At 35.9% G+C, this 16634-nt stretch overlaps 2 protein-coding genes across 3 annotated transcripts; both read right to left on the bottom strand.

Annotated features, from left to right (window-relative positions):
• Positions 1 to 2319: 2319 nt before the first annotated feature.
• On the bottom strand, positions 2320 to 6970 carry LOC123704664 (arylalkylamine N-acetyltransferase 1-like). Of its 2 annotated transcripts, XM_045653076.1 has the most exons (5): positions 6763 to 6970; positions 5244 to 5365; positions 4007 to 4187; positions 2994 to 3196; positions 2320 to 2532 (listed from the first exon to the last, which is right to left on the bottom strand). In XM_045653076.1, the coding sequence occupies exons 2-5, from the start codon at positions 5303 to 5305 to the stop codon at positions 2334 to 2336; spliced, it is 645 nt and encodes a 214-aa protein (XP_045509032.1). In that variant the 5' UTR covers positions 5306 to 5365; positions 6763 to 6970; the 3' UTR covers positions 2320 to 2333. The 2 variants fall into 2 exon arrangements, with proteins under 2 accessions (XP_045509032.1, XP_045509033.1); XM_045653077.1 differs by lacking the exon at positions 6763 to 6970 and having other exon boundaries at positions 5244 to 5453.
• A 3950-nt stretch (positions 6971 to 10920) lies between these two features.
• LOC123704620 (arylalkylamine N-acetyltransferase 1-like) lies at positions 10921 to 16172 on the bottom strand. Its single transcript, XM_045653017.1, has 5 exons — positions 16071 to 16172; positions 13103 to 13211; positions 12305 to 12485; positions 11475 to 11677; positions 10921 to 11144 (listed from the first exon to the last, which is right to left on the bottom strand). The coding sequence occupies exons 2-5, from the start codon at positions 13162 to 13164 to the stop codon at positions 10946 to 10948; spliced, it is 645 nt and encodes a 214-aa protein (XP_045508973.1). The 5' UTR covers positions 13165 to 13211; positions 16071 to 16172; the 3' UTR covers positions 10921 to 10945.
• Between the last annotated feature and the right edge of the window lie 462 nt (positions 16173 to 16634).

Below are 16634 nucleotides of genomic sequence, written 5' to 3'. Positions count from 1 at the left end.
CTAAAATAATTATCTAAGATTTTCCAAAGCATTGTTTTCTAATTTCTAATTAAAAAAGTTTAATAAATGATTCTTGTTCTTATAGTTGGTGTTTTATTTTATCTTTAAAACATAATTACAAATGCATATGATTCATATTAACAAAAAAAAAAACGTATTAAGTACGGGCGGCAAAATGCTCCCTACGCGATCACTCGCGTTTCACGAGAAGGCGCGACTACTCTAGGGTTAAGTCGAGACATCTAGTCAATATAGGTTTTAACCGACGCACGTGCCCAGTCAAAACTCATAAAAAGTTAAGGACGTTAGTGAAATTATACTAGAAAATCGTTTAAAAAGGTTCATAAAACTTTTTAAAGTGCAATATTTAAGAGTTTTATGTTTTATTAATTAATTCGGGGAATTGTTTGTAAACTGCAACCGCGCGAGAATACGTGCCCCAAAATATTTTTGAAGATGGCAATTGTGTTTTAATAACAACTAGATTTCCGCCCGCAGCTTCGCCCACGCAGTCAAAGAAAAACCGCATAGTTCCCGTTCCCGCGGGATTTCCGCGATTGCGTTAGTTTCTGATTTGATGGAGTTACCGCAGGTGTACTTCGAAGACTGCTACTGGATCTAATAGACGAGTAGAGCTAGGTGTGCCGAGTTTGGGCTCGTTTTGTTAGTTACGTTGAGACCTTACCTCCGGACTTGATGGAGTGACCTGCAGGTGTACTTCGAAGACTGCTACTGGAACCAATAGACGAGTAGAGCTATGTGTGCCGAGTTTGGGCTCGTTTTGTTAGTTACGTTGAGACCTTACCTCCGGAATTGATGGAATGACCTGCAGGTGTACTTCGAAGACTGCTACTTGAACTTTTATACGAGTAGAGCTAGGTGTGCCGAGTTTAGGCTCGTTTTGTTAGTTATGTTGAGACCTTACCTCCGGACTTGATGGAGTGACCTGCAGGTGTATTTCGAAGACTGCTACTGGAACTATTATACGAGTAGAGCTAGGTGTGCCGAGTTTAGGCTCGTTTTGTTAGTACCTGCTGGTCACTCCATCAAGTCCGGAGGTAAGGTTTCAACATAACTAACAAAACGTGCCCGAACTCGGTAAATCTAGCTCTGCTTGTCTGTTAGTTCTAGTAGCAGTCTTCGAAGTACACCTGCAGGTCACTCCATCAAGTCCGGAGGTAAGGTCTCAACGCAACTAACAAAACGAGCCCAAACTCGGCACACCTAGCTCTACTCGTCTATTAGTTCCAGTAGCAGTCTTCGAAGTACACCTGCAGGTCACTCCATCAAGTTCGGAGGTAAGGTCTCAACATAACTAACAAAACGAGCCCAAACTCGGCACACCTAGCTCTACTCGTATAATAGTTCCAGTAGCAGTCTTCGAAGTACAGCTGCAAGTCACTCCATCAAGTAAGGAGGTAAGGTCTCGACATAACTAACAAAACGAGCCCAAACTCGGCACACCTAGCTCTACTCGTCTATTAGTTCCAGTAGCAGTCTTCGAAGTACACCTGCAGGTCACTCCATCAAATCAGAAACTAACGCAATCCCGGAAATCCCACGGGAACGGGAACTATGCGGTTTTACTTTGACTGCGCGGGCGAAGCTGCGGGCGGAAACCTAGTTTTCATTAAAACACAATTGCCATCTTCAAAAATATTTTGGGGCACGTATTCTCGCGCGGTTGCAGTTTACAAACAATTCCCCGAATTAATTAATAAAACATAAAACTCTTAAATATTGCACTTTAAAAAGTTTTATGAACCTTTTTAAATGATTTTCTAGTATTATTTCACTAACGTCCTTAACTTTTTATGAGTTTTGAATGGGCACGTCGGTTAAAACCTATATTGACTAGATTTCTCGACTTAAAATCAGTTAATAAGGATATTGACCGATGCCCTTAGTCAATAACGTTATTAACTGGTTTAATCAGATAAAATCAGTTAATAAGGATATTAACCGACGCCCTTAGTCAATATCCTTATTAACTGATTTTACCGGTCAATAACGTTATTGACTGGTTCAGGGTTTTGACTGTAACATGTACACCGATTACTCCGAGGTTTCTGAACCGATTTACGTGATTCATTTTTTGTTCGATGCGGGATGGTGTCGAATTGGTCCCATAAAAATTTTATTCGGATAGGCCCAGTAGTTTTTATATTACGAGCATTTTTATCTGTATTTGTAAATGTTACAAGTGCAAGTTTGAAGTCGGCTGTCGGTTGTTTTTAACGCAGTTATCACTTGTATTACTAAAAAGCTGTAATCTTAGACACCAAAAATAAAACACAATTTATTAATATTTATCCAACTATATTAATCAAAATTCAATACAATTCCTTCACAAACACTTTATCTTCCAAATGCGGTGGTTCAGGTACTATCAACGGTTTTCCATCTAATAATATATCTTTGTATAACCTACTAAAAACACATTTGAAACCCATACTTTCAGCTGATTTTGCTGAGTAAGCGCTTGTCGTATCTATACGTAATAATCTTATATTTAACTCCTTGGCTGCGTTCCTGAAATAAAAAAAAGACGTGTGTCACTGGGGCGGTAAAGCTATTGCATGCTATGCCTTCAAGCCACACCTCCGCCCGTCCCCGTGGGGAGCGTAAGGTTTTTTCGTTACGGAATTTCTTGATTCGGTCCCCGCGCTCAAGGCCCGCGATAGAAGCTATGCAATAGCTTAAAAATAAATAAAGAAAGTAAAAAAACATGCTTCAACTCATGAAATGATTTAATACTAGCTTTCCGCCCCCGGCTTCGACCACGTTTTCAAAGCAAAGCCGGATAGTTCGCGTTCCTGTGGAATTAACGGGATAAAAACTATCCTGTGTTAATACAAGTTACCCGCTATGTGTGCCAAATTTCATGAAATCGGTTCAGCAGTTTTTGCGTGAAAGGGTAACAAACATACATAGGTACGTACTCACAAACTTTCTCATTTATAGATAATATTAGTAAGATAAAAGTATCTTACTCTGCTTCTTTCATAAGTTCATTCATTATTCCTTTTTTACACCATTTTGGATCGGTGCATGCTAACTTGATTTCAAAAACTCTGTCGTCATTTGGGTAAATATTCCAAATCTCCAATAACATCTCTCGTAAAAACATCATTTGGATGAATTTCTTATATTTTGGACTTCTGCAGTTCTTCAGCTCGTGTAGATTGACTCCCGGCTAAGAATATTTAGTTTGAAAATTAGTTAGTAGGTAGTTGTTAAGTGGGGAGTTTATAAGAATGAATGAATGAATGAAATACTCTTTATTGTACATACGTCATACACAGTAGTAAATTTTGTTACATAGTTAAGATAGCTTATAATATAGATGTACAAAGAGCGGCTTTATCGCTCGTGAGCGATTTCTTCCAAGCAACTCTATGTATATATAGATATAGTGAGCAAGAATTAAAGAGACAAGGAAAGAAGAAAGAGTAAACATAGAAAAGTATTATACATAATGAAGGACACATAAGTTGATACATTAATATTAGGTACAATAAGATTAAAATTATACAGAAGGAAAACTTAAATTTAGATTTTAATGATTCGTCAGTGATCGAGCGAAGGTAGTAGTTCGATCGAAGAAGGTAAGTTACCTTCAAAAATGAAAATGAACATGACCATGAAAATGTTGGCTACTTACGCTCACGTTCTTGTATATTTTATCTGATAAAATTATTCTATTACGCCCGGCGCAGATATGGCGAAACGCAGCGCAGCTCAATTTTCATTGTCAAACTATTTTCGATATTCTTTTCATTCAAATAAAATTGCAAATCAAATAACAATAATTTATTTCGGGGAGCATCGAGCTTCGCTTTTTTAAACGTTATTTTAATGAAGACAATGTCGTTAATAGTTTGACAATGAAAAGTGCGCTGCGCTGCGCTTCGTCACATAGCGCCGGGCCTTATTCACTGCTAAGATTCACTGTTACTAAATAAATAATAATTTATCATTTCTATTATCATCTAAACAAACTCACATTTACAAGAGGCACTGGTCCACATATAAGCGCTGCTACTATACGACCGTCTTCATCTTTCGCCTGAAACGAATCCCCCGGTAAACTATATTGCATAAAGTCGTCCATGTCTGGGGTTTCTTCATTTTCGGACTGACAGTATCCAACTGTGGTACATAAGGGTTCCGTGTTGAAGAACGTTCTGGAAGGAAATTGAACGTAATTTATAGCTAAAGCTGTTTCAAACTGAATTCAGATAATTATACAGGGTGTCCCACTGTTGGCATGCTAAGCTCAAAGGAGGTTATAGTATTGCATACGCTGAGTACGTAAAAATAGTTATAAAATTCCAGACGCAGTTTTTTTTCAAATAGGTGAATTCTTAAAACTCTATGTGTACACTGTACACCCATAACAAGCAACCCGCCCAACTTTGCTACCAGCACGTGACCTATCGTTTAAGATTATGTTTTCATAGACAAAATCACATTAGCAAAGCGGTACATGCCGGCTGCGCGAAGCTAGAGAAGAAAACATGGATTTTCAGGAAAAATTTTTTGATGTAGGTAATTTTGTTGTTTACCTAAGTATTTTTTACGTGATCAGTATAGGAAAAATTACAATTCCCTTCGCGCTTAGTATAGCAATAGTGGGACACCCTTTATTGTTTAATATTAAAATAACCGATTTTTACTGTGTGATGTGCACTGGATATAAACTGTAAATATACCAAAATACCTAGTAATTTTTACAATTTTTGTCTATCTGTCTGTTTCTTCCGGCTATTCCCATTAACGACTGGACCGATTTTGACGGGTGTTTCATTTGTTATACCGATATTCCCACAGGAATAAGATTATTATAAAAGAAAAAACTTATTTACGCGCGTGGGAGAATCCGCGGCTTGTAGCTTGTTTTAACTATAATTATCATGCAGTAAGTTATAATTTTTTAACCGACTTCAAAAAAAAGGAGGAGGTTATCAATTCGACCGGTATGTTTTTTTTTATGTACCTACGTACATCGATTACTCCGAGGTTTCTGAACCGATTTACGTGATTCTTTTCTTGTTCGATGCGGGATGGTGTCGCATTGGTCCCATAAAAATTTTATTCGGATAGGCCCAGTAAGTAGTTTTTATTTTATGAGCATTTTTGTCTGTATTTGTAAATGTTGCAAGTGCAAGTTTGAAGTCGGTTGTTTTTAACGCAGTTATCACTTGTTGTTTATTTATTTTCTACAACTTACGAAAAAATACCTCTTCATAAACTTCATGACATCTTCAACGTCGCTTTCAGTAATACGACTCACAGAATACATTATTATTATTGTATTATGTTTTTAGAGACTTATAAAAGCACCTGATTCCGGCATGTAATCCTGTAATATAAGGAAAGTAACTATTAATAAATAGAATTCATATTTATAGGCTATAGTTACATCTATATAAATACTAGCTTGTATAGCTTTACGTCCGCAGCTTCGCCCGCGTTTTCAAAGAAAAACCCGCATAGTTCCCGTCCCTGTGTGATTTCCTGATAACAAGTGATAACTGCGTTAAAAACAACCGACTTCAAACTTGCACTTGCAAAATTTACAAATACCTACAAACAAAAATGCTCATAAAATAAAAACTACTGGGCTTATCTGAATAAAATTTTTATGGGACCAATTCGACACCATCCCGCATCGAACAAAAAAAGAATCACGTAAATCGGTTCAGAAACCTCGGAGTAATCGGTGTACATACATAAAAAAAAAAAAAAATATACCGGCCGAATTGATAACCTCCTCCTTTTTTTTGAAGTCGGTTAAAAAGTGGCCTACCGCCTATGTGTTATTCTGGGTCTTCAGCTACCTAGGTACCATACCAAATTTGCGTAAAAGAGTAACGAACACTAACAAAATTTCGTATTTATAATATTAGTCTGTTAAATAAATGAATGTTGGTAAGTGGAAGTTGGATCGAAAAATTCGGTTAATTAATATTTTTGTATGTTGTTTAACATCCAAGAAATTTTAAATAGATGATTAAATATGGATAAACAAAATACGACTCGTAGGAAGCCGGGGCGAACAACTAGTAGCCAGCAGTTATACATCCTTCCTCTATGGTAGCCAGTAGGAAATAAATAAGAAAAAAACGACGTGTGGCACTCGGGGACTGCCGCGGTAAAGCTATTGCATGCTATGCCTTCAAGCCACACCTCCGCCCGTCGGAGTGGGGAGCGTGAGGATTTTTCGTTACGGAATTTCTCGATTCGGTCCCCGCGCTCAAGGCCCGCGATAGAAGCTATGCTAAACAAAAAACATACGATTCGTAGGAAGCTGGGGCGAACAACTAGTAGCCAGTAGGAAATATAATTATAAGAAAAGAACATAAACCGTTTTTATTAGAGCCACAACACGAATTTCACGTTCTTATTCTGACCACAACGCGATGTTAACTATTTTAACGCGTTTTTACCATTGAGATAATGTTACTACGTATGGAGGTGACACCACGAACAAAATCTGTGCGCCATTTTTTTGCTCTATCTAGTTAGTTAGGTAACTACTTACCGATGAAAGTTATTCCTTTGCACTTTTCCGTATTATTTGTATTATTTGTGCAATATCGTAACACACATGAAGGCATATTTAATGCGTCACTTTAAAACAAAAAATGAGCGTGCAGTTAGGTATGGCGTATGTCGAGCGGAACATAAGTGATGTAGGCGGTGTCGTCTCCATATGTATATCTCAATGGTTTTTACTTCGTTTTTTATAAGACTTACCTGTACGTATATGTTTGTATGTATCCAACTTCTTTAGATACAATTTTTACCCACTTTAAACAGACGGATTTAATTCAAACTTTGTACACTTATCAAGGATCGGTGACAATACAATATAATTCACGACTTTTATCTTATCAAAGCGCATTTTTAGTTTATTAAATTATTTTTATTTTTTAGCTCAATTATTTTGGTAACATAGCATTCAGTGATCACCAAAATATCTAACAGTGAATTTTTTTTACATCAGTCCAGTAGTTAGCGTCTTATATAGTAATTTCTAGTGAAATAAATAATTATAAAAATAATATCTTTGCCATCCGTGACCACGCGGCGCTCGCTGTGAAGTGTTCGAAACGTTGGTACCTAATTAGACTTTATTTTAAAATGAATAATATTCGTGTTACTAATCAAATAGGTAAGAGGATACTATCTTCGTCATTAAGTGTTAAAGAGTTTAGTAACACAACATTTAAATGTTAAAAATATAGTAGTTTAGAGAGCGAAAAGTATAAAACAAAGTCGCTTTCTCTGTCCCTATGTCCCTTTGTATCATTGTATGCTTAAATTTTTAAAACTACGCAACGGATTTTGATGCGCTTTCTTTAATAGATAGAGTGATTCAAGAGGAAGTTTTTAGTAGGTATATAATTTCTTAGGTTTTAGACAAAGCGGGCGAAGCCGCGGGCGGTAAGCTAGTTCATCAATATACGGAATATAAATAAGTAAGTACACAGAATATTAATAATTATTTTTAAATGAAAAAAAAAATGTTTATGTAGGTATGTATTATGTAACTAGGTATATGATTTTAAGACAGCAATACCTACACTTTTATGCCGATTAATCTGCATAAAAACTGGTTTTCGAACTGGTAAAGATACGAATTATTTAGTTGAATAAATAAATGTTTGAGTTGCTGCCTATTCACGATTTATGATAACAAATTAATAATTATGTACCTTATTATATAAATATACGATTTATTATGTTTTCGTTATCAAATTCGACTTTAAACACGCCCGTTCAACTATCGGTATCATATTATTATCAACTGGCTATCGTCACTACATAGTATGAAACAAAGTCGCTTTCTCTGTCCCTATGTTCATATTATGTATTGAAATGCGGTTTTTTAACACCAGTATCGGGCCATCAGCGACTACACCACAGTGCGGCGCCCAAAATCGCAGTTTTCACCGTGGTGCGGCGAGGTTTTTTATATGTTAATCAATGACTAGAAAAGAGACAAATATATTTTTGTGATCACAGTTTGAAGTAGGACTCAATTTCGTTTAAAAATCGTATGGCAAAATATTGGACCCTCGCATAGAAAAGAAACCGTTTCCTTTGTGTGCGCCATGTCAAATATTTTGCCATGGACAAGCACCTCATGCCGCACTGTACTGCGAGCGCGCCGCGTGTCAGTCTCGCATAGTGATGTACCAGGACCGCACGCGTCGTTATCAAATTTTTAAATGACAATGATACCTCAGAGGCTTTAGTTTTTTTACTTTCTTTTATTTCGTAAATACAAAAATGTGATGATAGTTGTGAAAATAATATAAAACATTAAAACAAAAGTTACTGAACAAATTAAAACAAAAGTTACTGAACAATTTCCTGATAGTACCTTGTTTATATGTGTTTTTTTTTTGTATCGACGATCTTGTTATCTGTTAACAAACAAACTGAAATATCCAAAATTGATTTATATCGATATCGATGTTTTATTTTACAGTGTTTCCCATCGCTATTACTGTAAACATGCCGTATCAACGCAGTGCGGGATGGCAAATAATTTTTCACAAAATCAGGGGTTTACATTTTCCCTCATATCTTTTAAACTATTGGGTCAAACTAAAAGCTATTTATGCGGTATATACAAGACTATACTACTATACTATTATCTGAAAAAATTTTTTTTGAAATATCTTGAAATTTCATGAAATTATTAATCTTCAAAGTCAGAAGGTGCGATGTGATAAAAATGGCTCATGACGCACAGTGGTGAACTTGCCGATGTGAAGTATAGAAGACATGCCGCAACAACGGTAAGTTTGGCATTTTAGGTGCCGCAGTGAACGTGTTAATAGATAGAGTAATTAGGTTTTAGACAAAGCGGGCGAAACCGCGGGTAAAAAGCTAGTATTATTATAAAAAAAGAGCGTGTTTTTTTTTTTTTTTTTGTATGGTGTTTCTCAATGTTAGCCAGAAGGGCTACTACATTTTAACGCGGACGCGGGGGTGAACTGAAGGTTCACCCTGGTAGCGACATGCACAAGGGCGTCCCCCCGCCACGGGGACCACGAACCTCGGCTTGAGCTGTCGCTTGAGTGGAGGAGGCCAGAAGGGCCCTAATCGGACGGGAAAAGAGCGTGTGTACATGGTGTGTACTGAGCACACGTGTCAGAACTCAGAATTGAAACTTTGACAAGATTTAAAGATACCAAAATCGTCGCCCTACTCCATGACGTGACGGTATTGCTATGATGCGACCTTGAAATTTTACTCTCAACGTTTATACAGGGTTACTTGTAAAACACCAGCAACCTCGAAGGACAAGATAGCTAACATTATAAGTAACAACCCTGTATAAGTTTGACTTCATAATTATTATTAACTAGCTTTCCACCCGCGGCATCGCCCGCGCAGTCAAAGAAAAACCCGCATACTTCCCGTTCCCGTGGGATTTCCGGGATAAAACCTATCCTATGTCCTTTCTCGGGTATCAAAATATCTCTATACCAAATTTTATGCAAATTGGTTCAGTAGTTAAGGCGTGATTGAGTAACAGACAGACAGACAGACAGAGTTACTTTCGCATTTATAATATTAGTATGGATGTAGTTAGATATTAAACAGGGCAAACATGCATTGTCTAGGTACCTTGCTAGGTACCTACACATGATTTACCACCATAGACCGCGTTACCGCCGGGTGGGACTGTGGTCAAATGCCTACCTAACTTATTAAAAAAATATTTATACAATCTAAAGTAAGCTCGTGTTCGCCATTTGTTCCTTTTGATTATTTTTTGATTACGTCCGATATACAGCTTTTATAGCAAAAACAAGCAATGTTTTCGCTAGAGCTGTATATCGCCTTTTAAGGCAAATAGCTGTTTATTTTTTATTTTTTAAGTACTGTTTATTTTTTAACTAAGTTAAATTATGTTCCCGTGTGTTAGTTAAAAAATAAACAGTGCATTGCTATTTGCCTCAAAAGGCGTAATATGGGCGTTATACAGCTCTAGCGAAAACATTGCTGCAACTGAGAACAGAGACAGGGAGCAACAGAGATGAGAGAACATTTACTCAACAACAAGTGCACCACAATGTTCAATTAAAATCAAATAAAATTTTTTATTTTTCACTAGTGGTCCGCCCCGGCTTCGCCCGTGGTACTTATTTCGCAATAAAAGGTAGCCTATGTCCTTTCTCGGGTATCAAAATATCTCCATACCAAATTTCATGCAAATTGGTTCAGTAGTTTAGGCGTGATTGAGTAACAGACAGACAGACAGACAGAGTTACTTTCGCATTTATAATATTAGTATGGATTTATTTAATCTAATTTGATTGTTATGACGATTGAAAAGTGCTTTTATAAGAAGTCTAATTGAATATGATAAATAATAAATGTTTAAGTTTGAGTCCGGAAAATGCCAGTTAAATGCCTGGGAAATTCAGGAAAATGTCTGGGAAATGCCCGGAAAATGCCCGGAAAATGTCTGGAATATCCCCGGAAAATGTCTGGAAAATTCCCGGGAAATGCCTGGAAAATGCCCGGAAAATGCCTGGGAAATGCCTCGTTTTATTTTTTAAAATTTATTATGGCCATTTTACTCATTAGGTTAGGTACTTTCGATTTCAGTTTAAAGTTTTAGATATCTGCAATAGTTACGGAATAATCGCTTGTGCACACTTAACGATTACACCCTGTATAGCCTATAAGCCTTACTCGATAAATGGGCTATCTAACACCGAAAGAATTTTCAAATCATCCGATTTGAAAAATTCTTTCTTAATTTCCTGAGATTAGCGCTTTCAAACAAACAAACTCTTCAGTTTTATAATATTAGTATAGATATGTAACCAACCAGCATATTGCTCACGTAGTAACTATTTATTATCTGTGCTTAAAAAAAACAACAACATTACAATAAACATATATTAACACATCAGTACAATTCTTTAACATATACTCTATCTTCCAAATGCGGTGGTTCTGCCACAATAAGCGGTTTTCCATCCAACATGAAGTCTGTATATACGCGACTGAACACACATTTGAAGCCGTGTCTCTCAGCTGATTTGGCTGAATACGCGCTCGAAGTTTCAATCCTCAACACTCTAATGTTTAGTTCTTTTGCTGCGTTCCTGTAAAATACATTTTTACGATCGTTTCAAAATAATAATTAATTTCTTGATTATCATTTTAAATAATTAATAATTTTTCTTTCAAGCGAATCCCAATTTAAGGCTGTGACCGCCTACTTAGTTATAAGTGAAAGGTTCAGTAGGTACTATAAATTAAAATTATATACCTAACTTATTTCCTGCAGACTATCTGATATCATACAGGTAGATAGATGTATTTCATGTTTTTTCTATATTGACTATTTTAATCCCGCAGCTTCGCTCGCATTGTACCCGGATAAAAAAGTAAAGAGCTATTCAAGACTATTAAATATCATAATATTATCTTACTCTGCTTCTTTCATGAGTTTATTCATGATCCCTTTGTTCCGCCATTTCGAATCAGTGGACGCCATCTTGATTTCAAAAACTTGTTTTTCATCTGGATATATATTCCATATTTCCATAATAACTTCGCGTAAAATCATCATTTGTATTACTTTTTTATAATTGGGACATTTACAATTTTTTAAGGCACTCAGGAAGTCTGTTGGCTGAAAAATGCACACATATAAAAAACATTATACTTAATATTTTGATGTCTGTGAAAATACGCGCTTCGCGGTTTCACCCGCATGACTCCGCTCCTGTTGGTCTTAACGAAATGATAATTAATAGCCTATAGCGTTCCTCGATAAATGGGCTATCTAACACCGAAAGAATTTTTCAAATCAGACCAGTAGTTCCCGAGATTAGCGCGTTCAAACAAACAAACAAACTCTTCAGCTTTATAATATTATATTATATTAGACTAGCCGCTCCGCACGGTTTCACCCCCGTGGCTCCTCTCCTGTTGGTCGTAGCGTGATGGTATATAGGCTATAGCCTATAGCCTTCCTCGATAAATGAGCTATCTAACACCGAAAGAATTTTTCAAATCGGACCAGTAGTTCCCGAGATTAGCGCGTTCAAACAAACAAACAAACAAACAATCAAACAAACAAACAAACTCTTCAGCTTTATAATATTATAGTAGAAAAATACTGTTGTGTTAGTAATACATTTTTCACGGTTTTTAAAGCGATTTATTCTTGAATTTCTACATTGAAAATACTCGAGTAAAATCTACAAGAAAGTAGGTACTAACTGTGTCTTGTTATTTAGATTTCTATGGTACTAACATTAACAATAGGACTTATACCACATATGAGAGTAGCTACAATATTGTCATCATTATCTTTGGCCATGAAAGATATCCCTGGTAAGGCTTCTCTACAGAAGGCATCAAGATCCGGAGTGTCGTCATGTTCAGAGTTGCAGTAGCCAACCCCTTTGTATAGCGGCTCATCTATGAAGAATGTTCTGTGAAGATATTATTTATTTTTTACACTTTATTGTAATAAAACTAAATAACAAGAAACAATAAAAAGAAAATATGTGGTACTAGATAGTTGTAGTTCAATTGGCGGCCTTATCACTAAGCAGTGATCTCTGCGAGGCAACCAAGCGATATATTATTAATAGATATATACATAGTTTAAAATAAGAAAGAAAGAAAACAAGCTTTATTGCCAAACAAAAACTTATATCTAATAAGTAACCTAAAAAGTACATAAATATTAGGCAAAAAGAGCATGCGTGCCGAGCACACAGTGTCAGAAGTGAAACTTGAATGGCAAGATTCAAAGATTTCAAAATCGACGCCATTACTCCATTACGTGCCGGGTGCGTGCCGGTATTGCCATGATGTGACCTTGAAATTTTACTCTCAACGCACAGAAGTTTTACTTTTAAAAACATACTTAGACTCATGAAATTTTTGCATTGTCAGCGAATCCTTGATAAGTGTACCTACAAAGTTTGAATTAAATCTGTCCGTTTAAAGTCAAAATCGAGTCTTAAGATGTCTTTTACATACAAACATACAGGTGAAGCTTAAGCGTGTTAAAAACAATTATTAAACTCAATAAAATAAATACCTTTTCATGAATTCCATGACATCTTCAACATCTCTTTCCTGTATCCGACTAACAGAATACATAATTAATTATCTAGTTGAAATAAATATTTTAATTTTCAACTAAAACTCTGGAACAAAAAATAACATCAATAATTTTTTCTTTTAACTACTTACATATTTATTTTTAGATTAAAACTTATTTAAGTAGCGTCACTACGGAAAACAATTCTCCAGGTACTTATGTAGGTAAGGTAATAACTAGCTGCGCTTCGCGGTTTCACCCGCATACGGCGCGTAGCTCCGCTCCTGTTGGTCTTAGCGTAATGATATACCTACATATATAAGCCTTCCTCGATAAATGGGCTATTTAACACTGAAAGAATTTTTCTAATCGACCAGTAGTTCCTGAGATTAGCGCGTTCAAACAAACAAACTCTTCAGCTTTATTATATTAGTATATAGATAAAAATTGTTATAATAAGTATGTATAGATATTATGGTTATATATTATAAACTAACAGTATACTTTAACATTCGAAACTGTTCTGTTATAAATTGAAGCTCTTAGAGCGATTACGTGAAAAACAATATTAGTTAGTAGCTTCATAATTCGTGCAATGTTAGTGCATCTTTACTAAAGATAAATCTATACTAATATTAAAAAGCTGAAGTGTTTATTTGTTTGTTTGAAGGCGCTAATCACGGGAACTACTGGTCTGATTTAAAAAATTCTTTCGGTGTTAGATAGCCAATTTATCGAGGAAGGCTATAGGCTATATATTTCTTACATATATACAGTATTATTTATGCTATATATCATCACGCTTAGATCAACAAGAGCGGAGCAATGCGGGTGAAACCGCGGGGAACAGCTAGTACTAAATATGTAGGCTTCCAGCATTTTTCCCGAAAACTATAATATAGACTTGTTCAAACGTAAAGTGAATAGACATTTATTAGGTCAGCACGCTCCATCCTAGACCACTCTTGTCGCCATCCATCAAGCGAACCGATGGTCAAATGCTTGCCTAGTCATGATTAAAAAGAACCACATGTTTCATAATAGATATGTCCAATGAAGTTATTGCATTACTAACAATATGATTCTTCCCGGACGGAGTTCCAAACAATATACTAATTGTTTTCTAACAGATTGCCTCTTTGCAGTAATATAAAAAAAAACTAACATTATGTTTTTCCCGCAGTTTTACCAGCATTGCTCTGCTCCTTTGATCTTAGCGTGATGATACATATACAAGTAGCTGGACCTTCTATAAATAGGCTAACTAACACCTAAAGATTTTTGGAAATCGCAACAGTAGTTCCTGAGATTAGCGCGTTCAAACATACAAATAAACTCTTCAGCTTTATAATATTAGTATAGATTATTTGGCAGACATAATTCATCGCACTGTTGGCAGTAAGCTTTATTCATCACATTGTAATTTAAGTAAAATAATGTAAAAACAAATAAAATTGAATTCAACCAACGGCATGTGAATTGAAGTAAGCTTTTGAAAATAGGAAGGTAGTTATAACAAATAAAAAAAATATGCATTTTTTAATTCAAAGAAATTTATTATAAGACTTTTTTACAATACTAAACGGTTGGTAAACTCAGCATGTGGTGACGCGGCGATTAGGCGCAGCGTTTTCGCGCGGCGCGGCGATTAAACGCAGCGTTTTCGAGGTTCTCAATTAGGGGTGTTCGTACGCAGCGTCCATACAAGAAATTTTATGGTTGTACGCAGCGTTTCTTGCGGCGGATATACATGTAAATTACGTTACATTATTGATTTTTATTAAGATTTTAAAAATGATTGTGCTTGTACTTGTGCTCTTTTGATATTGATGAAGTAACATTCATATTTGATAAATTTATAATGAATTTATTATAAGAATACAATAAAGGGCAGCTATTACAAAAACTTTTTTCAATTATTATTACCTTAAGCAGACTGCAGCTTATCCATTTTTAAGAAATTCAGTTGTATATTGTAATCACTTCTGTTGGTGGCACTTGTTTCATTCTTAGTTTACTACCTATAAAACTTAAATAAGAAACAGTTTTCTGTATATATGTTACAGTCAAAACCCTGAACCAGTCAATATCCTTATTGACGGTTATTAAGGTTATTGACTAAGGGCGTCGGTTAGCATCCTTATTGAAATCAGTAAAATTTAAGATAATACAATAAATAAAATTTAAGATGAAAAAAAGAGAAAGTGTTTTAAGTGTTATGAAAACAAGTAGCACCCATCGCTATTTGTCAAAAACAGTCACCTATGTAAGTTATAAAGTTATTTATTACTAGTGATATGCCCTGGCTACGCACGTGGTATATATTATATAGCCTATTAGCCCTCAGGTATCAAGTACCTACATATTATGATATATCCAACTGTGAAAGAATTTAAGAAATCGGTCGAATAGTTTTTAAGATTGGCACGTTTAAAGATACTCTCCAGCTTCTTTCACTCGTTTAATAAATAATATATATATAATATTTTAGTAAAAATTATCTTTATAAAACGCTCAAATACAAAGAAAAGCTCATGCAAAGCCTTGAGATAAATTAAGATGCACAAAAAAAAGCGTTGTGTGCTATGATATATAAAAAAGCTAGATACGTTACCCGCTCTCTATTTTGGCAAGAAAAAACTCAGGTAAGTGCCCGAGTTTCACTTAGTCACGCACCATTCAGCGTCGTGGCTGGACGTTCTTTTTGTATTTTAATCGGTTGTTATTACGAAGTACATGAGTGAGACATGTATTATGTCTCGTGCGTGAGAGTGAAAGAGAGAACAACTGTATTGGTGATAATGCGTTAGTAAGTAGGTATGTATTAATTACGCTGTTTTTTAGTGCAATGATGTTGGCGTATGCCGCGTCTACTAGTATAATAGGTCATTGGTTGTGTGCACAAGTGTGAATAACAATGAACGTATTTCATGAAGCTAAATTACTGCGACGTGGTAGATCTTACCAAAGATACAACACACGGGATAGAAAGTAAAAGAAATTGGTAATAAATAAATAAAATAAGTCTAGACTAGACCTCCATACATTACTATTTATGGGTTAATCAACTCATAACTGTCAATGTCATGTCAAGGGACAAGTGACAACTAACATTTGATATAATGTCAAATAAAAATTGATAGATTAAGCACCTGTTGCTGGTGCAAATTTATTTGTAAAATTTCACGTTTACATCAAACTAAATAAAGGTACAAGTCCGAGACGGGCCGCAGACCGCAACCGCAGGCGACACTGTGGCTACCGGCTGCGGTTACCGCAATGCTGCCTGCGGTCGCTATTCCAACTGCGGCTGCATGCCGTGGCTGCACAATGCACAGAACGCAAAAGTCATAAGAATTCACCAATTAAAATATAAATAAACAAATAGTTGCCATGGCAATAATTGGCATTTGCATACTGCAGTCAGCGGTCGCTGCGCGCCGCGGCCGCACGCTGCGCGTTGCGTCTGCAGGCAGCAGTGTTGCCGCGCTTGGAATCAATTTCATAGATGTTCATAGAAACAAGTGCT

Source organism: Colias croceus, chromosome 30 (assembly GCF_905220415.1).
Source record: "Colias croceus chromosome 30, ilColCroc2.1".
NCBI classification, from domain to species: Eukaryota; Metazoa; Arthropoda; class Insecta; order Lepidoptera; family Pieridae; genus Colias; species Colias croceus.
The sequence above is the reverse complement of the archived record's forward strand: the minus strand, read 5'-3'. Positions and strand labels throughout refer to the sequence as shown.

Coding starts and splice junctions, on each gene's coding strand:
- LOC123704664 (XM_045653076.1), bottom strand. CDS start 5,305: ATGTATTCTGTGAGTCGTATTACTGAAAGCGACGTTGAAGATGTCATG. Junction 4,188..5,243: donor GTCATGAAGTTTATGAAGAG/GTATTTTTTCGT, acceptor ATTTCCTTCCAG/AACGTTCTTCAACACGGAAC. Junction 3,197..4,006: donor GACCAGTGCCTCTTGTAAAT/GTGAGTTTGTTT, acceptor AAATATTCTTAG/CCGGGAGTCAATCTACACGA.
- LOC123704620 (XM_045653017.1), bottom strand. CDS start 13,164: ATGTATTCTGTTAGTCGGATACAGGAAAGAGATGTTGAAGATGTCATG. Junction 12,486..13,102: donor GTCATGGAATTCATGAAAAG/GTATTTATTTTA, acceptor ATATCTTCACAG/AACATTCTTCATAGATGAGC. Junction 11,678..12,304: donor GTATAAGTCCTATTGTTAAT/GTTAGTACCATA, acceptor TGCATTTTTCAG/CCAACAGACTTCCTGAGTGC.